Source organism: Elaeis guineensis, chromosome 5 (assembly GCF_000442705.2).
Source record: "Elaeis guineensis isolate ETL-2024a chromosome 5, EG11, whole genome shotgun sequence".
In the NCBI taxonomy this organism is placed as follows: Eukaryota; Viridiplantae; Streptophyta; class Magnoliopsida; order Arecales; family Arecaceae; genus Elaeis; species Elaeis guineensis.
The window spans coordinates 12663132-12689040 of record NC_025997.2 but is presented as its reverse complement, the minus strand read 5'-3'; the positions used below and the strand labels follow the sequence as shown (position 1 = coordinate 12689040).

The 25909-nt window shown below is 38.7% G+C and overlaps 2 protein-coding genes across 3 annotated transcripts in view; both read left to right on the top strand.

The window, feature by feature from the left end:
- Positions 1-10523: 10523 nt before the first annotated feature.
- On the top strand, positions 10524-20109 carry LOC114914191 (pentatricopeptide repeat-containing protein At5g57250, mitochondrial). Its single transcript, XM_073257555.1, is given in 5 exon segments — positions 10524-10688; positions 10691-14049; positions 15629-15882; positions 16005-19327; positions 19464-20109. Coding segments are annotated over 2 exon segments (3354 nt in total). The 5' UTR covers positions 10524-10594; the 3' UTR covers positions 13951-14049; positions 15629-15882; positions 16005-19327; positions 19464-20109.
- A 3494-nt stretch (positions 20110-23603) lies between these two features.
- The window catches only part of LOC105044902 (guanine nucleotide exchange factor SPIKE 1), a 30980-nt gene continuing 28674 nt past the window's right edge, over positions 23604-25909 (top strand). Inside the window, exon 1 of one of the 2 annotated variants that reach the window (XM_010922985.4) lies at positions 23604-23886. In XM_010922985.4, coding sequence (XP_010921287.2) covers positions 23884-23886 — 3 coding nt within the window. In that variant the 5' untranslated portion in view covers positions 23604-23883. The remainder of the gene's footprint in view (positions 23887-25909) is intronic. The other variant, XM_073257554.1, reaches the window with a different exon arrangement.

Below are 25909 nucleotides of genomic sequence, written 5' to 3'. Positions count from 1 at the left end.
ACTCCATTAGAGTTATCACTGATTGATGGAGAATTGATAAAAATATGTGTTTGAGTTTGACATAAATCCATACTCATAAATATATTCGGGATGCAGGATGATCAAAGAATTGAAATATATGATAATTTACTACTGAATGATATATTTGATATTTTCATCAAATTCTACATCTTCTGGATAGTTATGATATATTGTTAGATACTAATCTTGACTTATAGATTTAAATAAATTAATAATTTTAATTTATTCTTCAATTAGGTGATTTTCTAATTGCTAAATTCGGATCGACATGAATTGAACCTTAATCGGTTAAGAATGGATCTAATTGAATTAGGTCAAAATGCATCCAAACCTATGCTGGCTAGATGTGGAGCCCAATGGATTATACACATAAGGGAATGGGTCAAAGAGTTGATTTGATAAGGTTGATTGGACCAATTGATTAGCCGGTGAGCATGCTAGCACATGTGACTAACCCAAGCTCCTACTTTTGGATCGAATTCGATTCGAACATGATTTAATTTATTAATCAAATTAATTGGACATTAGCTTGGGTTAACCTCTGATGTGAGTAGCCATTAAATGGAGCTACATCGCCTCTTTTGGCATTGATATGATAAAGTCCAAGGAACAATGGACTCTATCTCAGGATTGGCGCATAATTTGTTGGGCAGCTTTATCTTGGCATAGAGGGACTTGTAGAGTCCTTCTGTATTAGATTTAAGATCCAATGGAAGCTAATCTAACCATCTATCAGTTTAGCACCTGTTTTAAGGCATGAGGTGGCATGGAAGAGAAGGAAAAGCCAACGCGCACGCACGGGAATTCTACTTTTCATGCGAAGAGGTGCAATAAGTGTCCTTCTACTTTAAGATCGAAGGAGATGCTTATTAAGGGGTCTCAGGTATTGATTTAAATCAGATAAGACTCTCCTACTATGTGGCAAAATCTGAGAAATGTCTAATTTAAGTTGGGATGCCAATTGCATCTCTCCGATGGCGAGTGTGTGGGAAAGGCTGCAAAGCGACATTTCATCCCGAAGAGATTTTATCTTATAAGTCGCTTAATTTTCAAATACACCTTTTTGTGGGGTGGTTGGGATGAGTGTAGGGTTGCTTCTAGCACCCTCTCTTCAATTATAAAAAGGGAGCGGCAGATGGGAGGAAGTCATCTGAAGTAATTTGCTTTATCTTATCTTGTTAAGACAAAACTCCTCTCCCTCTCTTCCTACATCCTTAGCCTTTTAGGACAAGCCTTCTTACCCTAATACAAATCTAATTAGGTTTAGAACAAGACTCTAGAGGGTCCTAAAAGGGCTAGCCATATAGTCAAAAAGCCAAGAAGAGGTTTGAGTCAGGTTCGGGAAGTAGTTTGATCAAACCGAGTTAGGGTGAACTCAGGTCCGACGTTCGGGTTCGGAAGGAGCGTTTCTTTGAACCAATTTTTGTGTGGATCACTATTGAAGGGTGAACATTTGGGTGCCTCATAAAAATTGATCATCATCAAATCAAAATTTAATAGGTATGCTTCGTATTACTTTTTATTAGATTATATTTTGATTGCTATTATCAAAGTGTCTTGGACATTAGGATTTTGATGCATTAAGATGTTTTGAATAAAAATTTTAAATACCTAGGTATTCTACTATGCCACCATTATCTAATAGACTGACTTCATAAGAAGATCGATCTCATTAGAAAGTCAGAATCATCAGAAAACCGACCTCATCGAAAGACTGAGATCATCATCATTTGGATATGTGGCAGTATATCATTATCTGAGTTAATGACACTCGTAGGTTACATCGACCTCTAGCCAATCTGACTCTTCAGTATTATCCGCTAAGTTGGTTTAATCCAGAATTGCTATTAAGCAGGACACTCACCTCGATTATCTATCGATCACTCTCAACCAAATCAGAACTTATGTCGATTTCTGATCGAGTTGACTACTGACACTCAAGGCATGATGTCTAGTTCATATATTCATTGATATTAGTTATTTCACATCGATCTATTACCGATGTGCCATCAGAAGCACGTATGATTATATGACAGCTGTTATCTAGCTCAACCGTAATCATCTTCCAATTGTATCCCAGCTCATTTATCATGTGGGCAGTCATCCTATGATCTCTGTACTGCTGGCCATTCTGTTAGAACAACCAATCAGTCTAACAGATCTCTAACGGCCTAATAGCCTAACAGATTTTTAATGATCTAACAAATCTTTCCTTAAGACCTAAGCAAGTTTTCTCTATAAAAAAGGACAAGGTGCTCTCTGGAAGGTAATTGAAGTCAAGTCCAAGTTAAGTTTGAACTCATAAAGATAAGATGCTGCTAAAATTTTTACTGAAGAATCAGAGTTTTCTCTACTTAGAGTTTATTTTACTTCTCTCTACTCACAAGCTCTCACTTCTTGCTTTCTACTTCTCTATTTTTACTATCTATTCTCAAGGCTCCGGCTGACTTAAACATCGAAAGATCCTAAATCGGAGGGCACCCCATGGTTTTAGAATTTTTTTTGCAAGTTTTGCTCACGGTTCATATCAACGTAACTCTCAGCTCTCTAGCTCGATTCAGCATCGACCTCATCTCTGGTACCTTGTAGCAACAAGGATAATACTAATCTATTTAATGCTATCTGCAATGCAGCAAGTGCACCAACACATTTAGTCGATTGGTAAGGTTTAAAAAGAGAGAACTCAAATTTGGTAGTGGCACAAGAGAAAATGAAGAATTGACATTTTATGTCATCAGTGCTTATGAGCCATAGAAAATTGGTTGCTATGCCTATGAGTGTGTGACATGACTCTCCAAATTTTGTGGTTAAAATTTTAAATGCCCAAGATATGAACCAACAGCAACATAATTGTTTCTAATATACATTAGTATTCGCACATACTTTTATTAAAAAATAAAGTCTCAAGACCATGCTAGTTGATTGAGAGTATTAAAAGGAAATGAGAATAAAAAAAAGTCACAGTTGTTAGGGACTCCTTGGAGACTCTACTTTTCGAGACCGACATCGTATGGTCAGCTCCAAAAATTTTCACTTCATATAGCAGATTAATACATTGCTCTTTAAAATCATACTTGAGAAAAGCTTTGTATATAGGTCATATTCGTGCGAGAGGGTGATTTTGTCAAAAATCATGTGGCTCTTGGATCTTTTATTAAACAATTTACAAGAGTTCTCAGACGGTGTTACAGGAGACCTAATAGTGGAGCAGGATAAGAGCGTTAGCAATGGTGGTCGTTTGTCGTCAGATTTCGATGGCAAAGAAGGAACGGGGACTCAGGTGGCCCAGTTGATGGTGCACAAAGTTAGCCCGAAGGAGGTGGAGCAGCTTCAGAAGTTTTTTATCAAGATTTTAGAGTTTCTGAAGGCAAAGATAAAGGAGTCTTGGAAGAAATGGGAGGGTGTCTTAGTGTTGGTCCAGAGTATTGGTCGGTGGGTGCCAACGGAATGGATTGCGAAAGAATTTAGGATTAGGGGGAAACTACAATATGATCTTGATTCACTCACCTTGGTTGAGGATCATCATTTGATTTAATTTACATCTATAGGGAATCATAGGGCGATTCTTACTGGAGGCACATGGTTCATCGCCGGCCAACTCGTGATGGTGGAGCCTCGGGTCTCTGACTTTATCCCAGATACTAATATTGCTCGTCGGAGTGTGATTTGGGTGCGGCTTTCTGGCCTATTGATGGAGTACTGGGAAGCAGATACGCTGATAGAGATTGCATCGAAAGCTAGGACTCTGGTATCGTTGGATAACTTCAAGAATCGGCATCAGAAAATTGATTTTGCCAGGATTAAGATGGAGATCGATTCAACGGAGCCACTGAAGCCTGGTGTCTTGATCAGGTGCCAATAGGGGCTTTTCTAGTAGCCCTTCATTTACGAGAACATCTCGATCATGTGCTACAAGTGTGGCTGGCTAGGTCATGGTGACTTATATTGTAATTTCACATCGAAGATGAAGGCATGCCAGGGCCATGCACCGCAATCAAAAAAATTTTATGAGAGTTTGATGATCGTGGAGGGTTCTCAACTGTAGGTAATTCTTTAACCAGTATGACTCGGCCTCATCTTGGGCTGTGGGTTGTAGCATCACGAATTTGCCAACCCTATCCAGCTAGGGTTCCAATGAAGTCGAAGAAGGAGGCGGATCCCAACATATCTTCCTCCGGCCTAAGTTCTTCCCCCTCTCGCTCGAGTTCACCTAAACAACCAATGATCTCCTTTGGCTCACCACTGGATTCTGATAGTTAGCAGAAGCCATTGAAGGTAGCCTAGTGACATTCATTGGCGAAGAGCCGAGATGGCTCAGACTCAGATCATGCGGAGTGGGTTGACTCAATGAATGGATTCCAATTGTTGGCTAACTCAGACCCAAAATTGATGGATTTTGCTATGGGCTCGAGAGATGAGGCTAATCCAACGGATCATTACATGAATGTTGGTGGACTGAGGCTGAAACAGGCATGGAGACTAGCCTGTAGGTTGGCCCTGGCGAGTTCATCGAAGGGCTCCAGTGGGGAACTCTCAAAGGCACTTGAATCGGTGTCGGAAGGGGTGGAGTCAGAAGCGGATGGTAATAGAGCACGTTGGATTCTACAGTCGTCTGACGGTGATGTCACTGGGGTCCCAAGCTGATGTTCGGCACCATCTTCGATGCCTTTTCTAGGCCCACATCCGGTAAGGGGAGTATTGCGAAGAGCTCGAAAGAGAAGTCTCAAGAGTCACAGCATGGGAAGGAGTTCAAGGAGATGGTACCATTGATGGAACAATCGATCATGTCTGCAAGTGATGGAGAAGCAGTCTAGAGAATGGCGCTATCACCCGGCACAATTTGAAGTCGGGGGGTGCGATTTGGAGCTTCAGTGGCACACCATGATGATGTAGTGGGCCACCTAAAGCGGGCCTTGAAAGGAGGCCATGACTTATCTACCTCGAAGATTGATGCGGCAAGAATAGTGGATGATGGAAGGGCATCTGCAGACTTGATTCGGGGCCCTATAGCCTCCTATTCTGATATGCAATGAAGGTGCTACTTTGGAATGTGGGGGGTGCGGGCACACCTTCTTTCCTCTCTACCTTTTGAAGAATGATGCATTAGCATGTTCTGGATCTTTGTGTTTTGATAGAGATGAGGTTGTCTGGGCCTAGCCTTGCTCGGATTCGGAGAAGGTTCTCATCTAGCTGGGGGTTCTATACAGTAGAATCTCAAGGTTTGTTCGGAGGTATTATTGTTCTTTGGAAGGCTGCTGTTGCCTCTATCGATGTTCTTAGTAAGTGTTTGTTGTGATTACTGAAATAAATGATTTTACTTGGATTTTGTCTAGTGTTTATGCTAGTACTAAGCATAGAGAAAGATATATCATGTGGCAGGAGGGATCAACTCTAATTGATCAGGGGGTTCTGTTAGTGGTCAGGGTTGATTTTAATTGTATTCTCGGATCCCAGAAGAAAAGGGAGGCATACCCTATATGGAGAAAGTGGAACATAAGGAGTTCAAGGACTTTATACAAGTGAATAGCTTGATTGACCTTGGTTTTATGGGTCCGTGACTTAGTATAACAAACATCATGGTAGGGCTAGGGTGTGGGAGAGAATTGATCGGATCTTTGCGACTACTAGTTGGATTCAGCACCATTCAGCTTACATGATTTGGCACCATCTTAGGATTGCCTTTGATCATTGTTTGATCCTATTAGATACAGATATAGCCATCTCCAATCGGAGTCTTTTTCGATTTGAAAAATTTTGGCTTTTCTATCCTCGATCCTGGGATACTATGAGGAAAGTTTGGAGGATGTCAGTTTGAGATGATGCCGAATAGCGAGTATCTTGCAAACTTGACTTGATGAGGAGGTGGCTGTTAAGATAGAATAGAGTAGAGGTGGGTGATATCTTTCGATGGCTTGAGGGCATTGAAGCTTCTATATCGAATCTCTAGGAGCATGAGGATTGAGAGGGTGGGCTCATGAATTGTGAGCTGGCTGACCTCCAGAGCATACTTTCTACCCACCATTCTCTTTTGAGATAGCAGGAGATTTTCTTGAGGCAGAAGTCTAGGGTGCAATGATCAAATAAGGAGATCAGAATACGAAGTTCTTTCATCAAGCCACTATTATTTGGAGGCACAGGAACCAGATTAGGGTGCTCAAGGAGGCTGGGGGTCAGTAGGTTATTGGGGTGAAGCCTTGAGATAGGAGATTGTGGGGTTCTTCGGATCGAGATGGACTATGCCGCTGAGGAGAAGTCAATCATTTCGACCTCTTTCTCCTAGCAATATAGTTTTAGAGTAGGAGAACAGGGATCTTATTAGGCCCGTCTCTGAGGATGAGGTGCCGAAGGCTCGCTAGTCCATGGCAAAGGACAAGACTCCTAGACTTGACAATTTTCCTCCACTCTTCTTTCAAAGATATTGGCCTATTATTCATTTTGAGGTTGTGGTTGTGGTGTAGGAGTTCTTTGCAATTGGTCAGATGTCGGAGTTCTGGAATCAAACTTTCATTGCTTTGTTACTAAAGCGATAGGATGCAGCCAAATCAGGCCATTTCAGACCAATCAGCCTATGCACGCATAATCATGTACAAGGTCTATACCAAGCTGATGGTATGCAAATTGAAGCCTATCGTTCCATGATTGATCTCTCTAGAACAGGATGTTTTTGTGGGTGGCCACAGTATTTCTGACCATATTCTTATAGCACAGGAGTTCATACATGATCTCAATCGTGCTATACTTCACTGCAGTCTTATGACGATAAAGCTTGATATGGAGCAAGCTTATGATCGTATGAGTTGGTGCTTCATAGAGGAGGCTCTTTCATATTTCAGTTTCCATCCCCATTGGATAGAGTGGACTATGGCATGTGTCCGGAGTCCATCATTTGCTATCTTGATTAATGGGACACCATCAGAGTTTTTTCACTCCACAGTAGGCCTACGCCAAAGTTGTCATTTATCTTCCTATCTTTTTATTATATATGCTGATATCCTTTTGTGAGCTCTTTATGTTGCCTCCCTCAAGACGAGCTTGGACCCCTATGTTCCTGCCCCGGGGGTTCAACCGATATCGCATCTTTTATTCGTAGATGATTGCTTATTGTTGGGCTTGGCTATGCTCCAAAATACTATTGGCGTTAGGAGGATTTTGGAGGACTACTGTGATGCCTCAGGTCAGATGTAAATCTTTTCAAGTTAGTGGTACTCTTTAGTCTGAAGATGCCATCGCAACTACGGTACTTGATTCGAGATCGGTTTGATGTGGTCAAGCACGGTGGGGCTCTTAACTATTCGAGGATTCCTATCTCTGATAGCAAGTTGAGGATGGCAGATTGTGTTTGGAATGGAACATAAAGTCTAGGAGCATCTGGAAGAATGACAGTCTCGGGCTTTCTCGATCATAGGTAGGATCATCTTGATGAGGTCTGTTCTCACTTCTATATCCGTCTACTTGCTTTCAAACTCTATTTTATCTAAACTTTTTGTGGGCAAGCTTGAGCAGCAGTTCTGACACTTCTTATGGGGTTTGTAGCCCGAAGGGGGTGGTGGTGTACACCTACTGGCATGGGATGTGATCTGCCAACCGATACAAAGGATGGTCTAGGTATTCGATCCTTGATAGGAGGTGGGAGGCATTGATTACTTGACATGCTGTCAGGCTTCTACTTGGCCCTGAGTCGATGTGGAGCATGATGATGTAGGCGAGGTACGACTTGGCCAACCAGTGGCGAGCTTCAGATCAGTCGACGTGCTTTAGTTATGTATAAGGAGATCTGTGTGTGTGCCCCTGATGTGATTCCTCAGACTAGATTGTTAGTGGGTGATGGTCATTTTGTGAGTATTCTGCTTGATGCATAGATAGCTGACATTTCATTGGTTATTGACCAACATATATTAGCACCCAAGTGATTGAAACTATGAGGGTCTGCCATCTTCTCCACACTGACGGTTGGGGTTGGAAGTTTGATATGGTGATTAATTTTTTTGGAGAACAAATGGGTCAGCGAGTACTAAGGTTGGCGACCCCTTTTTACTGTAGTTCGAATGTTAAGGTTTGGAGATCATCCTAAGTTTTGAGACCTATGACGGCTAATCTCTACCGATTATACCATCAAGAGTCGACTAGGCATTTGGATAGTAGATGGATTTGGAAGGTCGGAGTGCACCTAACGGTTAGTCTCTTTTTATGGAAGGTAGCTTGGAGATGTCTTCTGACTAGATCTTTTTTCGTGAGGGAGGCTTGGATATCCAATTAGAGTGCCTCTGTTGTGCTAGAAAGGAGGAGATATTGGTGCGTTCTCTCTTTTGATGCCCTTAGGCTAGACATATCTGGAGGATGGTTGGTCTTCACCATCAGGTATTTTAGGTTGATGATCCTGTTGGGGCCTTCTTAGATCTACTGATGTCGAGAGCTGGGGGTGTTCTATCCTACGGTAGAGTTATCAATACCGCATATATTGTCCAACATGTTTGACTAGTCAGGAATAAGTTGGTTTTTGAATCTAGTAGGACCTTAGCATGGTTCGTTTTGGAGCCACCATCCTTGCGTCAGAGATGATTGATGTTACCTTGAGTTCCTTGGTAATCTAGGACTCCTACTCTGCTCTTGGAGCGATCCGAAAGGTGTTTATCATTTGGGAGCCTCCTCCTTCGAGATATCTTAAGATTAACTTTGATGGTTGTGATCGTGGCAAACTTGAAGGTGCGGATTTTGTAATCCATGGGCCCACTTTCAGCTTGGTTGCTGCGGGAGGATGCCGGCTTTTCGAGCCTTCAGTTTCATGTGCAGAGCTTCAAGCTACTTGGACTATGATTGTGTATGCTCGGAGGAATCTACGCAGTGATCATATTATTATTGAGGGTGATTCTGCCACAATGGTGTCATAGATATAAGAAAGTATGCAAGGAGCTATCTCTTATCATATCTTACAGGACATCTCCATCCTGCTAGCTGGGTGTGGGGGTCGCTTTATCCGGCATATTTTTTGAGAGGCCAATAGTGCAGCTGATTGGGTTACGATATTCATTACGGAGCAGTCCGACGATATTTTGTGGACTAATCCGAGCTTGATTCCTCGATCATTCAAAGATGTTTTACTTTTTGACTCTTTGGAATGTATTTACATAAGATTTATATGAGTGTATCCGTTTTCTATCAAAAAAAAAAACATACTTGATTGCATATAAACGAGAATCTAAAATCACTCCAATTAAGTGGGAAGCCACTTCCCATGTCTGGTTGTCTAGAGCAAAATTTTTATGTCTAGTTGAGCTTACAAATAATTTTAAAATATTAAGCCAATGCCACTTTAGCAAAGAAGGTTCCAATGCATTGCTTCCAATCAACCAACCATATTTTGAACCTAAATCATTCAAAATGAACAAGGATGGATTATATTGAACGTTTTAACATATAAGATTCTTTTTCATAAAACCATGATGATTTAATTTGACATATAGCTTGGTCCAACAATCACTTGCCACTGTGTATGCATTTCATTTGAATTGGCTTACATATCATGAAAAAAGCATTGAAAAGACAGAATGAGGTTGGCACATTCGTCAGGAGGAAGGAATGACCCATTAGTTCTGTTATTGCTCACAAAACATCCATAAAGATTACTGACAAAAAATTGCAAAACACAAGGTTGTCTTGTAAATACACGGAGGATGATTTCTCTTTGCCTTTTTTTTTTTTTTTTGCTTGCTCATACGGACATACTAATGAGAAACCAAAAATCCAATAGAATCATTTATATATTCACAAAATTATATTTTAATGAAACCCATGATCTATCGTAGATTGCAAGGCTATCCAACAATAATCTGGATCAACTAAAAATACAGCACCACTCTTCTATCAAGTTTTTCTGGTTTTCATAAATTAAAAGCCACGAATATTTTTTAAAAAAATAAAAAAATAAAAAAAATAAATTTAGTAAGTCAATTAATTTTTATTAGATTGTGTGGATTTATTTTTTTAAATATATTATAGATATTTAAAATAAAAGTTCAACCTATATGTAGTCTTCTATTTGCTATATGGATACCTCCATTAATGATGTTGATATATATTAACGGCATCGGTGTTAATAAATTTAGCTGTCATTAAAATTTATTGCTTAATATGCAGGTTACAGAAGATTTTCATTTTTATAATTTATTATATTATTATATTAAATTTTAAAATAATTAAAAAAAAAGTATATCTTATTATGTGAATATCGCAAGTAATAATGTCAATATTAATTATAGAAATTTCTTTTCGATTATAATTAAAGTCAATTATCTAATTTGCAATAGAAATTTGGTTACGAAAATTTTATATTTGTTATAATTTATTTTAGTTTTTTATTATATTTAAAAATAATTTTAAAAATTATATATTTATATGTTAGTTTACCATATATTGATGACGCATATGTAACTAATGGCTGGGATTTTCTTCTAAAGCCTCCTGGATACGTTTGACACGTGAGTAATCACACAAAATATCCGGCAACGCCCTGCAGACGGCGCTCCACGATGGATGTTACGCGGATTATGGGCAACGGTGATTATTACATCGCCCAATGAACCCACCCCTTCCCCCTCGGGCAATGAATAGATCGGCGTTTGCGGCCGTCGACCCTCCTCCGCCACCGCGAACTACTGAACTCTCCTCCTCTCGCCGCTCTCTCTTCCGATGAAGAGTGGTCTCGCCGCTTCAATCCAAACCCTAAACCCCTTCCTCTCGTTCCTCCTAAAAACCCGAAACCTTCGTCTCCTTCGCCCACTCTTCTCCCAAATCTCTTCCAACTCCGTTTCCATCGACCCGCAGATCCATTCCTTAATCGCCCAAGCCCTCCTCAAATCCCATCGCTTCAAGGAAGCGGAGCAGTTCCTCTCTTACGCGCAAAATATCGCCTTTCTCCCCCGTAAGCGCCTCTGGAGCTCTCTAATCCAGGGAGTTTGCGTCGAGGAAGAAGATCCAGATCGAGCGCTCTCACTACTGCAAGAGTGTGTGAGAAATGGTGGTCCCTCTTCCAATACTTTTCGAGCATTAGTTGCATCATTTAGCTCGCGGGGTATGATGGAGAGGGCCTTTGAGGTGTTGGATGTTATGACGGATGAGAAGAATGGATGCCAATTAGATAATTTTGTTTGCAGTTCGATAATCTCCGGGTTTTCTAAGATCGGAGAGCCGGAACTTGGTTTGCGATTCTATCAGAGAGTAGAGAAAGTTGATGGCTTTCAGCCGAATTTGATAACTTATACAGCTGTGGTTGATGCATTGTGTAGGGAGGGCAAAACTGATGAGGCAAGCGATTTAATTAGGGAGATGGAGCAGAAAGGTGTGATCTTGGATGCAGTTCTTTTTAGCACTTGGGTATGTGGGTATTTAAGGAAGGGATTTCTGATGGAGGGGCTTCGGAAACACCGGTTGATGTTAGAGAAAGGGATAATGCCAGATGTAGTCAGCTATACTAACATCATTGATGGGTTATGCGAGGAAGGGAATGTAGAGAAAGTATTTGGGTTGCTAAATAAGATGGCAAAGAGTGGCAACGAACCTAACGTGGTTACTTATACCGTGGTTATTCAAGGTTTCTGCAAGAGAAACAAATTACAGGAGGCATTTTGCATGCTTACGAATTTGGAAGAATCGGGCATTGAAGTGGATGAGTTTGTATATTCAGTTTTGATTGATGGATTGTGTCAGAAGGGAGATTTGGATGGAGTTTTTGCTTTGCTTGAGGAACTGCAGAGGAAAGGAGTTGAAGTGGGAAGTGTCACATACAACACGGTGATCAATAGTTTGTGTAAGGCTGGCAAGACAAGTAAGGCAGATGAGCTTTCGAAGGGCTTTGTGAGTGACAATTTCACATATAGTGCGTTGTTACATGGATATGTGAAGGAAAAGAATGTAGCGGGTATAATGGGTATAAAGAAGAGATTGGAGGAAGCAGGCATTTGTATGGATGTTGTCACATGTAACATACTTATCAAGGCTTTGTTGATGGCAGGAATGGTCAAGGATGCTTATGAGCTGTTCGAAGAAATGCCTGACATAGGCTTGGCTGCAAACTCTGTTACATATTGTACGATGGTTGATGGTTATTGTAAGCAAGGAATGATCGACAAGGCACTGGAGGTCTTTGATGAGTATAGGAGAACTTCATCATTTGCTAGTGCTGCCAGTCATAATTGTATTATTAAAGGACTCTGTAAGGAACATATGTTAGATATGGCTGTCAAAGTGTTCCTGGACCTCACGGATAGAAACCTAAGTCCTGATTCTGTTACTTACAGGATGTTGATAAGAGCCCACTTTAGAGAAGGTAATGGAGAAGGAGTCTTGAAGTTTATTCAAGGGGTTGAGATATTAGATCCTGAGTTACTCTCTTCCATATGCAATGATAGTGTTGCTTTCTTATGCTCAAAAGGTTCTCTTGCAGCCGCTGTGGATGTATACATGTTAGCTAGAGGGAGAAGTTTGGTCATTATGAGCAAATCATACTATAAACTCCTTAAAGGTCTCCTCCATGATGGAGAAAAACAGATTTTTCAACTGATAATGAATGATTGCATCAAAGATCATGGAACTTTTGAACCTAGAATAGTTAATATATTGTCTCTTTACCTTTGTAAGAGGAATGTACGAGAAAGTATTCAGTTTTTGAATTATACAAGCAATAAGAATATTTCTGTCAGTGTTGTCACAGCAGTTGTTGATGCACTTAAGAAGGAAGGTAGAATTCAGGATGCACATAACTTTCTGATGGAAGCTGAGGAAAATGGAGCATCTCTGGATGTAGTAGTTTACTCCATTGTGGTGGATGGACTTTGCAAGGCAGGGTACCTCAAAAAAGCATTAGATCTTTGTGCGAGAATGAGAAAGAAGGGGATGAATCCAAACATTGTTATCTACAATTCAGTGATTAATGGTTTGTGCCAGCAGGGATGTCTAGTTGAAGCATTTAGGTTATTTGACTCTTTGGAACATAACAGTCTGCTTCCTACAATTATTACATATGCTACGCTTATAGCCACTTTATCTAAAGAAGGTTTCCTGCAAGATGCAAATCAGTTGTTTGATAAGATGGTTCATCAGGGCATCACCCCGAATATTCGCATTTACAACTTATTGATAAGCGGATATTGCAGCTTTGGATTAATAGAAGAAGCACTCAAGGTTCTTTCAGATTTGGAGGGAAGTTGTCTGCAACCAGATGCTTATACAATCAGTGCTGTGATCAGTGGCTGCTGTCTAAGAGGTGACGTTGAAGGCGCCCTAGGTTTTTTCAGTGAATACAGAAAAAGAGGGTTTTCTCCAGATTTTCTGGGTTTCTTGAACTTGATAAGAGGACTCTTTGCTAAGGGAAGGATGGAAGAAGCAAGGAGCATATTGAGGAACATGCTTCAGTGTGCAGATGTCACGAATTTAATTAACAGAGCTGGAGATGAGCTTAAGGTAGAATCATTAGTAAGTCTTCTGTTTCTTGCATGTGACCAAGGGAGAATTCAAGAAGTCATTGCTGTCCTAAGCGAAGTTGGATCTATGTTTTTCCCCTCGTGGAGATCAGACAGTGAAAACAGACAGCTTAAGAAGCTGCATGAATCGGGATATGTGGATACTGATGCTGAAATGATAGATTCTGCAAGAGGAGGTATTTATCCAGTAGTGATTAAAGTTCCTGGAAACTTGTATGTGAAATCAAAACCAAAATATATGATTGGAGGTATGGTTGATATGAGTCGCAAATCATCCAAGGAGGTGGACAAGGATCATGAGCTAGAAGATTATGAACATTTAATAGCAAACTCACTATGCTATGATTTTGATGCTTATTACTCCATCATTGCTTCGCTTTGTTCCAAAGGGGAACTGCATAAGGCTAATAGTGTAGTCAAAGCAATGCTTCTGAGTTCTGGAGAATGTTGTTGATTTAGCCCTTTGCAACTCTTTGCGAATTTATGGACATTGCCAAGGGAAGATGGGCTTTTTACCTTTCTATATTGGCAATCATGCTAAAATAAATCTCAGGTATATCTGTTTTTCCTCTCTCTCTCTCTCTCTCTCTCAAAAAAAAAAAGAAAGTCTCCTAACTTTTTTTTTCGTATATCCTAATTGGTGTTCTTTTTACTTGTTAATTTTGTTCTCTATCAGCCATCAAATTTCTCTTCTGCAAAACCTTGATAACAGCAATGACCTCCTGACACATAACTTGTTTCCTTTCTTCACGAAAGAACCAGAATTTCATGACATATTTAATATTTTCATGTGCTTTGTCTTCTATATGCTAATATGCTTTGTTATATGTTTGAATAATGAGTTCTTTCCTATTATAAACTTGTAGCAATTATTATATTACTTTTTTTCTTTAAAAAAAAGTGAACTAATTCATGTGATCTGAATAATTTTATACTTCGAGCAATTGCTGAACTATTTCGACTTTGTTAATGTGATGCATAGATTAATACAAATACCAGTACATGTATGGAAATGTCTTTTGGCATGGTTCCTATTTGTCTAATTGCTGCTGTACATATGTTAACAAAGCAGGAAGAGGAGGAGGAGAAGGGGGAGGAGGGGGGGGGGGGGGTGGTTGGGGGGGGAGGTTGCACGGGTGGGGAGCTGAAATTTTGTTGTATCTTCAAGAGAACAATAAATTGTGATAATCTGATTTCTGCCATTAATCTTGCATCATAACTCATTGGAAGTAAAGAATAGATTTGTTGACAGTTTTTTCTTCTTCTTCCAAATCATATGGTTGAGCTTGTGCTATTCCACCAATTGCTGAGAATTTAACTCTATTCATTCTCTCATGGAGTTGTGCCTTCCAAGCAAAATGTCAATCATCAAACAAGATTTTCTTTTGAGGTCTGTTGATCTGAATAGTTAGAATGCATGCATAAATAGCTGAGGATTGGGCATTTGGACTAGCTCTTGATCCGTAGTATACTATGAAATTAAGAAAATGTTGGTTTTTCATTCTTATAAGTTCTTAAAATCTGACATCTGCATATCTTGTTTGAATGTTTGTGCAAGGCACTTGCATTATTGCATCGTTCCACGTTCATTTTCAGCAAGGAATGGATCTCTTTTTACGATGCAGTTCTTAATATCATTCTTGTAGTTGGTGATATAATAATTTTCTTAAAAGTAAAATGAAATAGAAAAGTTGTTTCAAAATGGAAAAGTGGTAATGGCTAGGAAGGTGACAAAAGCTGTTCTTGGATTGGAATATGATAAAAATGCATTTGACAAACTTTAGTTTAACTTTGCCATAAGCTTCCAAATTTTAAACACTAAGAAGTGTTTAACATTATGAGCTGGACACCGGATGTGACCTTTATCATGAATAATTGTTCAAGAAATTAATAATCAAATCCTAATCATTGGGTATATGATTTATGGTTACAAATTTAGTAACATATTTATCTGTGAGACTGCTGTTAATTCTCCTTCTGAATACAAATTTCAATCCAAAAAATTACAACAAATATATGTGCATTGCCAATCGTATCTTTGCATTCAATCCGAAACTGAGCAATTGATATAGTTAAAAAATTGTGATTTCATTATGTTGTTGTATAACTGAAGATGAACACTTCATATGCAGGCCATCAACATCTCAAAGAATGCCGAATCAACTGCTTTCTTCCAGTTTGTCCAATCAATCCTTAATTTTCTTCTATATCTCATGGTTCATGGTGGTGAAACCCTTCAGGTTTTGTAGGAGGTGAAGCCAAATTTGCTTTGTTTTTGTATAAAAATTGAATCTTTAGCAGTGGGCATGGTAGTTTTTCAAGCAATTCAAAGCCGAACAGTGTGGTTGGGTATTTTCTATTTCTCCATTCTGCCTTAACATCACTGGTATGTCCCTGTTCCCAATCTCAGCTATAGAGGGCAGTTGAATTTCAGTGAAGTAGAAGACATTGCTTATTGTCTCTTTGTCTGTCTGATTAATATTGGGGTAATACTGCTAATCTCTGCAGGAGGATTAGTCGCAGGACTCATCACCAGAACCATGGGCATGTTGAGAATGCTGAGTTATGGCACCCTGTTAATCGCTTGCACCTGCTTGACCTATGGATTGATTGTTATTTTTCTCAAGCATTTTGAAGATGATGTGTTTTTATCATTTTGGATCACTTGTAGTTATCTGAGAAGTTATATAGGAGTTTGGATTCCGTAACTCGGATTCTTCGTTTCACCTTGCCTTTCCCCATGCTTGAATACCCCTTTTACCTGGTGAGCACCCACACAGCCACGCTTCAATGGGATCAACTATGGACCCTGAGGATTTCAATTTAGGGTGCGTTTGGTTACACTTTTTGATTTTTGATTTTTAAAAAATACTTTTTATTTTTTTTGATTTTTTCTATTGAATAAAAGCAAAAAAATAAAAAGTATGTTTGGTAACTACGTTGCTATAAAGCAAAAAGCAATGTTTGGGGATGGCAGATGAAGAGCTCGACGAGGGAGAAGGATTCAGGAAGGGAGGGAGAAGAAGATAGGGAGGTGAAGAACTCGACGAGGAAGAAGGATTCGGGCTTTTTACTTTTTGGTTTGGCGTTTTAGATGTGCGGAAGCAAAAAAAGTAGAAAAGCAAGTTTTGGAAAGCAAAAAATTTTTGCTTTGCATATAAAGCAATGATTTTTTTTTTTTTTTGATTTTTGCTTTTTGCTTTTCATGGTGTTACCAAACATTGCTTTTTTATTTTTGCTTTTTAAAAATCAAAAAGCAAAAACAGTACTTTTTTAATGGCTAACCAAACGCACCCTTGGCTAAATTCTTAATCTATATGTTGATTTACAGTGGAGTCCAGGGAAGAGAGGTTCACACTTCCATCCAGATAGTGATCTATTTGTTCCAAATAAAAGGATGTGATAACATCAACAGTTTGCTGGTCAGGTATGGTGGTGGTGCATGCAGGATTAACATGTAAATTTGACCTTGTCCCAATGACTAAACTGTATGAATTCCCTATTTGGTATGTCTATTAGCTCTTTTGATTATGTCTATTGTTACTGAAAGCATTCATGCGTTTTTGATTGTGAATTTTGTAATAATTGTGGTTTCAAATGCAGATATTCATTTTGTTGTTGGAGTTTATGACATACTTGCATCATCACAGGCATGATGAGAAACTTCCCTCGTATTATGGAAAGGTGTAAAATCATATATATGTCCTCCTCTCTGATGTGCATCTGTCAATCTCCAACCATTAAGAAAAACAACTATCGTATTGAGGAGCTTAATTTATAATCATCTTAAAGTTGAGCATTCATCGTGCTGTGTATGGGAAATTGGTTTCTGCACTTTTTATATGGAAAATGCATGTTTTTTTTCTAAATGTTTTTTGGGGGCTTCTTCATTAATTATTTCTGTCAATTTGTTCCAGACAAACTAATGCAAGAAACACATGTAAAATCACTTCATACATATGTTCCTTTTCCTCTGTTGAGTTACAGAAAATAAAGTAGTCTCAAATACTCATATATCTGGAAGACGTGGGTGGATATTTGTGCTGGGCTTCTTTGCTTTTCTTTTGCTCTAGGAATGGAGTTATCTCAGTGGAGGACTGACAGCACTAGAACAGGATTATGGATGGATCCACAACATCCACCATGATATGGGACTCGTGATACATCACCTGTTCCTGCAGATACCAAATTGCCATCTAGTGGAAGCTGTGGGTAGCACCGACTTGTTACCTTTTCTTCAACATTCTGCAGAAAGATGAATGAGCAAAATGCTACTTGTAATTACTCATAAACCTTGTATTGATGTATCGGACTGAGGCAGCAAATCCGGTGCTCGGAAAGTACCATGGGGGATCTGAGAAATCTGTTCCTATGTCATTTCACCTATTTGACATCCTAACAGATAGTTTGAGGCAGGATCACGACATTAGTGACACTGGATATGTTGTCTACTATCAGACTGACAGATGTTTTGTGTGTGGCGTGCAGGCCCTGCTAGTCATTTGTTTCTCCTCCAAATAAAAGGGAAGAAATGTAGGAAATTTGTCCTCAAATGAATTTATTATAGTATGTAATCAAACAAGAATTCGTATTTGTTAAGATGCTCAGAAATATCATCCTTAGCATAGCAAAGCTATAATTGTTTTAGGTGAAACTTCCTAGCAAAGAGGAAAGGAGGAAACAAATCAGTGTTTTGTCTGCTGGTAGCTGAATCCGACACCCTTCATTTCCAAGTCTAGTGTGCACATCAGCATTGAATGAAAAGATGATGAGGCTTTTGCTGATTGAGTCTGATGTGCTCCTAACCTCAACAAATGCTGCACAACTGCAAGCTGACCTTTTTGCAGATAACCTGTGATCATGATCCTTTGATAAAAAATGCATGGGAGAGATCCTTCAGACATACGGAGATGTATCCAGCTATTCTTCCCATTACAATCTTGCATTCAATTGATATATTCAATCCTGATTCTTTTGTTCATAAGCTTCAGTGTGCCGTAGGATGATCATGCCACGGTTATAGGCTGCTCCAGCAAAAGTATGAGCACTCAAATGCTCATGTTGACAGTAAAATATGTTCAGTTTTGGATCAATTTATCATACATCACAAGAATTAAGATAGGGAATAAGATAATGGAAGTTTTGCCTGTATTGCATGAAGTAGCAAGAATCCCCCTATTAGTATCTTTTTATTTCTGTCTTGTAAAGAAGGCCCACCACCTGAGGAAAAGCGATGGAATGGAGGAGAAAAATCACGATGTACATGCAGTCTTGGGATAATATATTTGCTCTTCTCCCTTTCTGGAAGATCGGATACTTCATTTGTTTTGGTTTTGAGTTATATTATATATTATGGTTAGATATCACCAAATAGAATGATAAAGCTAGCACTGTGAAATTTGTTCATTGTTTTTCAACTGTTTGAAAATTTTAACATCATATTTTTTTGCTCATCTTAAGCCAGATGCATTTATTTCACGTTCTTATTCTTATAGATGTTGCTTTTTATCCATGTTATATTGATCCTGATCAAATTTTCCTGTTTGTATTTTCTGCGAGCGAAGTACAAGCAAGGTCAGAGACCAATTCAAAATGGAAGATCAAAGAGCTCAGATCACAAGGCTATTCTTTTGCTGTTTAACAAAGAATTCAACAATCAAATGATGAGATGGATATAAATAGGAGAGTCAAAACAAATGCAAACTTTTTCAGCTGAAACATTGGAGGTGGAAAAAATGGTGAACAAAGGCCAACCGACCAGTCCAGTGAGATTGAAATGGAGAGGAAAAGCCAGGAACATGAGCAGATTTTATTAGGAAGAGATAGAACTGGTAGGGCAGCATATAACAATTAGTTGTAAAGTTGAATCTGTTGTTATCCCTATTCAATTCACTTTCTAAAGCCACTTTTGCTTGCTTATTATTAGTGGTGTTGATTTTTTTTCACCCTTTTTTTGGTTTTTTGAAGGTTAATGTAGTTGATCCTTTGATTCAATTAAGCAGAAGCTTTGAAGCCGAACCCAGTCATCTACTGCAGATGATAGAAGAGCTCCAAACACCAACCCAATATCTTCTGACATCTTGGATGCTGTTTCAGTGAAAGCAACAGTCGACAGCAAGTTGATGGCGAGGAGGGGGAGGAAGCTCCCTTGCTGGCCAGAACTCCTGGAACCAAGAACAGAGAATTGTAGTGACAAAAGGATCAAGGGATATATTTTGTCAGCCCTATGAACTCTTAGGGCTTGATCAGGGATTTAAAAGGGTAGCTGTCCTGTGCAAGTCTGCGAGGCAAGCATGCAGTATCTTGGACTGGCAAGTTGCATTGCAAGGAAAGAGGTGAATGTGTAAGTAATGGAATTCCCTTTCTAAGAAAGGGAGCACCTTGACACTTTGATCATGATTTATTTCTTTATGCTATCACAATGGTCACAGTTCTTTTATAAAATTCACTAATCATTGGCTCTTAAATGTGTTTATGGTTAAAGAAGTTCCAGCAAAGCCTTAATGGTGGTCATCATTTTAAACCAAGGATGATGGTCCTTGAATACACTGTACATCTTTTTTTTTTTGAAATATAAACCATTATAGTGTCATGATGACTGTCAAAACAATTATCCCATTGTTTGGTTATAAACATGGAAACAGCTGGGAACTGATAGCCATTGCATGTGTTATAAGTGCTATGATTGGGTTCGGACCCCAAAAATGCATTTATTAAGCTAGCTCAGTCTGGTCTGAATAAGTCGATGTTCTGTAGATCACCATTGTGTACTGATTCCATTTGCTTCTTCCCGACGTTATTTGGGTGGGCCTCTTCTTCCTCCCTTTTGTCCCCCCCACCAGAAAAAAAAAAAAAAATCACCAGCTCATAGCCACCCCACAATGCATGGATAGCTTCTCCAATTCAACTCTAACAAAGAGGATCTGCGGCGCAAGGGAACGAGAGAAACAATTAGATTTTATTCCCCTTTTTTGGACTTTTCAGCAATCAAAGCCCGTGCTAAATTGTCTAAGTAGGTGGTTAAAACTTAAAATGCAGGCACTGAGTTGTTGTGATCCCGGAATACTTCTAGCCAAACTCACTTAGGCTTTTTTTTTTTTTTTTTTTTTTTTTTTTTTTTTTTTCCTGAACAATCAAAGTATAGATTAGATCGCCACTTTCCCCAGAACAAGACATGCAGAAGTTAATCTTGCTGAGCTGACTTCTTTCACTTTTCGCTAGTCGTGGCAGGCAAACATGTCCTAGGTCCCTAGGACACTATTGAGATGCTTGAAAGACCGTGTCTTTAAAAAGGGAATCTTAATCACATGGTGATGACTCTTGTTGAAGAAAAGGTTCCAGGTCTCTCGCTTTACAATAAAAATATATATGTTTTTTTGGGAAAAACATATTTGATTTAATATAATGATGACATATCACCCGCTGCCTTTTGATTTACGTAGAAAATATTTTTTTATGATAATTATAACCTAATAACTTGCTACGCAAAGGATAGATATTGCCACAAAATATAGAGAGAGATTATGTGATCATAAAAAGCAGAAAAGAGGAGAAAATATCATGCCGGCATAATTTGTTTATTCCCATGTTACACCTTTCAAGCTTGTTTGTTGAAATGATGCTAAATCTGAACATCTGACGTCTTTGGAGGTTACATCTTATGTTGTAATTTTAAGGCAAATTTGAAATACTTAATTAAAATTTAGAAAACTTTAGTTAGCTTTGGATCTTGCTAGATATCATAGAAATGAGATCTTCTATGATGCATCTTTTGCAACGCAAAAACTCGTGCATATGTACATTATCTCCATTCCACCCATTGTTCATATATTTTTTTATTGGAAATATTTGATAACTACCTATTTGTTTGGTATCGTAACATAATGATCTCAAATTTTTAATTGAGTGAAATTCTGTTACCTTTTGGTTGGGAGAGAAGGATACGAGAGAAAAGAAAAGAATAGGAGAGAAAATTATTACTTTCTTTTGATCGAAAATTTTTATATAAAATAAATAGAAAAAAAAGAGAGAAACGGAGGGAATACAAATCCTCTCAAATTCATAATTTTTTTTTCCTTCAAATCGAGTGGAATTGAAGAGAAAGAAATTGAAAGTAAGTGAATCTTTTATAATTTTCATTTTATCTCTTTAATCATAAAGAATAATATTAATATTATATTTCAATTCTAAAGCTTATTTCAAATATCTCATTTAAATCTCCCATCTTATTAAGATTTTCATGGATGGAAAAAATTAATAAAAATAAAAAAGTAAATTTTTTAATTTTTTTTAAATTTATTAAATTTTTTTAAGAATATAATATTAAAATAATATTATAATATTTTTTTCTTTTTTTTTCAATAAAGAAGAAAAAAATATATTTTTTAAATTCTTAATTAAAAAAATTTTAAAAAAATATATTTTTTTTCTTCATTATATATATATATATTTTTTTTCCTCAAACTTCCAATCAAAGTGTGAATATAATCTATGCATACACAGCTCTGATCATGCAAAAAGATGGATTCCAGTAGAAACCATCTGAGCTCAATCCACTATAAAACAACTTTGCACCCATCATCTACATCATAGTATTCCAACTGTCTACAATGATTTCAACCAGGGTTGTTAGTGTGACCATAACGGCGTAACCAAAAGCATGATTGCCATTTGCCACCAGCCTTTCTCCTCCACAAAGTTAAATACTATTTACCCAAAAAAATAAAAAAGTTTACATACCGGCCAAGAGGAACTGGGAAACCCAGCCCGAGTCACGTGTATGGCTCACGGGTTTGTTAAAAAGGCCAAAAAAAGAAAAGAAAAGAAAAAAAAAATGCAAGCGCGGAGACACAGAATCAACTATTCATTATCATTCTAATATTTGATATTAATTTACTTAATTTTGAAAACTCCTTGCTTTTCGTGTATTGCCGCCGTACGAGTTTTCGCAAACTTTTCTTTTGAAAACTGACGCTGTCTTCAGAACTGACACACATATGTCTCCATAAAAGAATCTCCGGGAGACCCGCCCCCGGTCTGAACCGCCGACGACTCATTGCCCGAACCGGAGCTCCGTGTTCACCTTTCTTCAAAGTCGCTCCCCGTTCTCGTTGGGGTCAATTGCCGAACCGGCTTGACTTGCTCCAGACCAAGGTGAAACACCCATAGGTCGCCGCTAGTCACACCGTTATAACGAAATTGACGGCGTCAATTTTGTTAAAAAGTCGTTTGCAAAACCGTCATTATGAGATCAAAACCCCAAACGCTTGATGTTGATATGCAATATAAAAGCATCAAACAGTCGCTAGCTTTTGTATAGTAATGTAACCCATTATCGCAGAATAAAGGTCATTATCTTACCACCCATCAATCATTGTATACGGGCATAATAACATCAAGATAAAAACTTTAGGACCCAAGCCTGATACCCAAAGTAAAACTCCACCCCAACCTGTCACTCGTCCTTCCCCCAAATTTATACCAATTCTCGAACGCCACATAGGATGGAACCAACCTATACCGATCCTCTCGTGTCCGGATGGAAGTGTTTGGTACTTTGGCTGGGCCCCGTAGCCTACAACTAACACTAATAACATTGCTTTTGGGGAACGGCAACGGTAAACAACGGCAGCCAAAACGTTATAATGGCCGTCAGTTTAAAGGACAAACAGAAGCGGACGAAAGAGCTCTCACATGACGGTGGGCCCCACTCTCCCTGTCACCAACTCAGCCGAGGCACAGGGAGAGAACGGGGGGTTTTGCTGGGGTTTGAAGGGATTAACAGCAGAGCTGGGGTGTGGGGGGCAAAAGCAAAAGCAAAGGCAAAGCCATGCCCTTCCTTTGCTTACAAGTATAAATAAATCTATAAATTATAGCGCTCCTCACTGTACAGCTACTTGTAGCCATTATTAGATCATTTTTCTTTTCTTTTTCTTGCAAGAGATTATATTTCATTTAATAGCTACATAGATAAAAGGAAAAAGGACGGAAATAGAGCCTCGCAGAGAGAGACATTTTTTTTCCCCCTCCCCTCCTCTTTTTCCAAACTAATAAATCCTTTTCTTTTCCCTTCTCCCATTCCTTTTCGCTTCTAGCTACATCCCACCTGCCATCCCCCTCTCTCTTTCTCTCTGTACCAAATCCTTTCCCCCGTTCTTCCCCGCGCTCCTCTCCGAGGCCAGCCGGAGAGTTCGAGGGGTAGGGCATTGCTTTACTCTCGTCTCCTAGCTCCCGGTTCTTGCTCGCCGTCGGCGATTGATGCGAGAAATCGGTGGCTTCTAGGTTGTCAGTGATCTTGAAGTTGCCGTGATCTGCTGTTCTTGCGTGCCCTAGAGAGATCGTTTGCTCAAGAAAGCTCGGCTCGAGCCCAGGTTTGCAGGCGCTTACCATGGTATGGGTTTCTTTCTTTCGTTCTTGCTGTCTTGTTGGATTTCTGTCTTTAATGGTCTATTTGAGCTTGGATGTATGCTGGTTTGCGGAAAAAATGCGACCGTTTTTTCTTTTTTCTTTTCTATTGTTTGAGTTGCGGGATGTTTTTCTTCAAGAATTGACTCTGTTTGACCTAGTAAATCAAGAAAGGGGGAAAAGGAATGCTGCTTTTTCTTTTTCTTTCTTTTGTTGTATTGTTTATTGTTTTTGAGTTTTGAGTGTTGTTGACTTTGTTGGAATGGTTTTGCTCTCGTTATGAACTCTGAAACTTTTGTCGTTCATTTTCTGAAGTAGTTTACCGGAGATTGAGGGAATGAATTAGCGGTAGAAGCTTGATTTCGTTTAGTAGGAAGATTAGGTTTTGAAATAAGGAAGAGAAGGACCTGTGTTGCTTCTTGAAGGAATTTTGGAGTATAACCAAGAAGTTTCTCAAGATGGCTCTATGTGCATGTAACATGTTAAGTACGATTCTTGAATTAGTTACCTGGTACTGGATGTAGGACACGTTTGCGTTGTTTAGTGTTAAGATGATTGACATGGCCTTGAGAACTGATGCAAATGCATGTACTGGGCGTGAAAGATTTGCAATATATGGTTACAAGAACACATATTTCATTGTACTTGTATATGCATTTGTAGCCATGGTTAATAAACATCTTGATATGTACATGCATTTGGTTATGGATACATTTGAAATTTGTGTTGTTTTAGCTTTACTATGAAGATTAGGCTTTGAAATAAGGAAGAGAAGAACCTGTGTTGCATTTTGAAGGAATTTTGGAGTATAACTAGATGGTGAGTACCAAGAAGTTGCTCAAGATGTCTCTATATGCAAGTAACATGTTGACCTGGTACTGGATGTAGTAGATGTTGGTGTTGTTTGGTGTTAGATGCTTGACATGGCCTTGAGAAGTGATGCAAATGCATGTACTGGGCATGAAAGATTTGCAATGTATGGATACTAAGACAAATATTTCATTGTACTTGTATATGCATTTGCAGCCATGGTCATTAAACATCTTGATATGTACATGGATTTTGTTATGGGTACATTTGAAATTTGTGTTGTTTTAGCTTTGCTATGAACATTAGTCTTTGACATAACGAAGAGAAGAACCTGTGTTGCTTATTGAAGGAATTTTGGAGTATCACTAGAGGGTACCAAGAAGTTTCTCAAGATGTATCTATGTGCAAGCAACGTGTTGTTAAGTATGATTCTTGAATTAGTTACCTAGTACTGGATGTAGGGGATGTTTGTGTTGTTTGGTGTTAGATGATTGACGTGGCCTTGAGAATTGATGCAAATGCATGTGCTTGGCAAGAAAGATTTGCAATATATGGATACAAAAGACACATTTTATTGTACTTGTATACGCATTTGCAGCCATGGTCGATAAGCATCTTGAGATGTAGATGCATTTCATTATGGGTACATTTGAAATTTGTGTTGTTTTACCTTTACTATCAAGATTAGGCTTTGAAATAAGGAAAAGAAGAACCTGTGTTGCTTTTTGAAGGAATTTTGGAGTATAACTAGGGGGAAGTTTCTCAGGATGTCTCTGTGTGCAAGAAACACATTGTTAAGTACGATTTCTTGAAGTAGTTACCTAGTACTAGATGTCGGAGATGTTTTTGTTGTTTAGTGTTAGATGATTGACATTGCCTCGAGAATTGATTCAAATGCATGTAGCGAACATGAAAGATTTGCAATATATGGATACAAGGATGCATATTTCATTGTACTTGTATATGCATTTGCAGCCATGGTCAATAAACATCTTGATATGTACATTCATTTCATTATGGGAACATTTGAAATATAGGTTGTTCTAGCTTTAGACCAAGTCCTAATATCACACTGGAGACAAATTAAACCAAAAAAAAAAAAATCATGTACCCATATATTCTGATTATGTAACAGGTTCAAAGCCACAAGCGGGAGATGTATGACCGACATCATGATTTTTGTCATCGTAGGACATCTA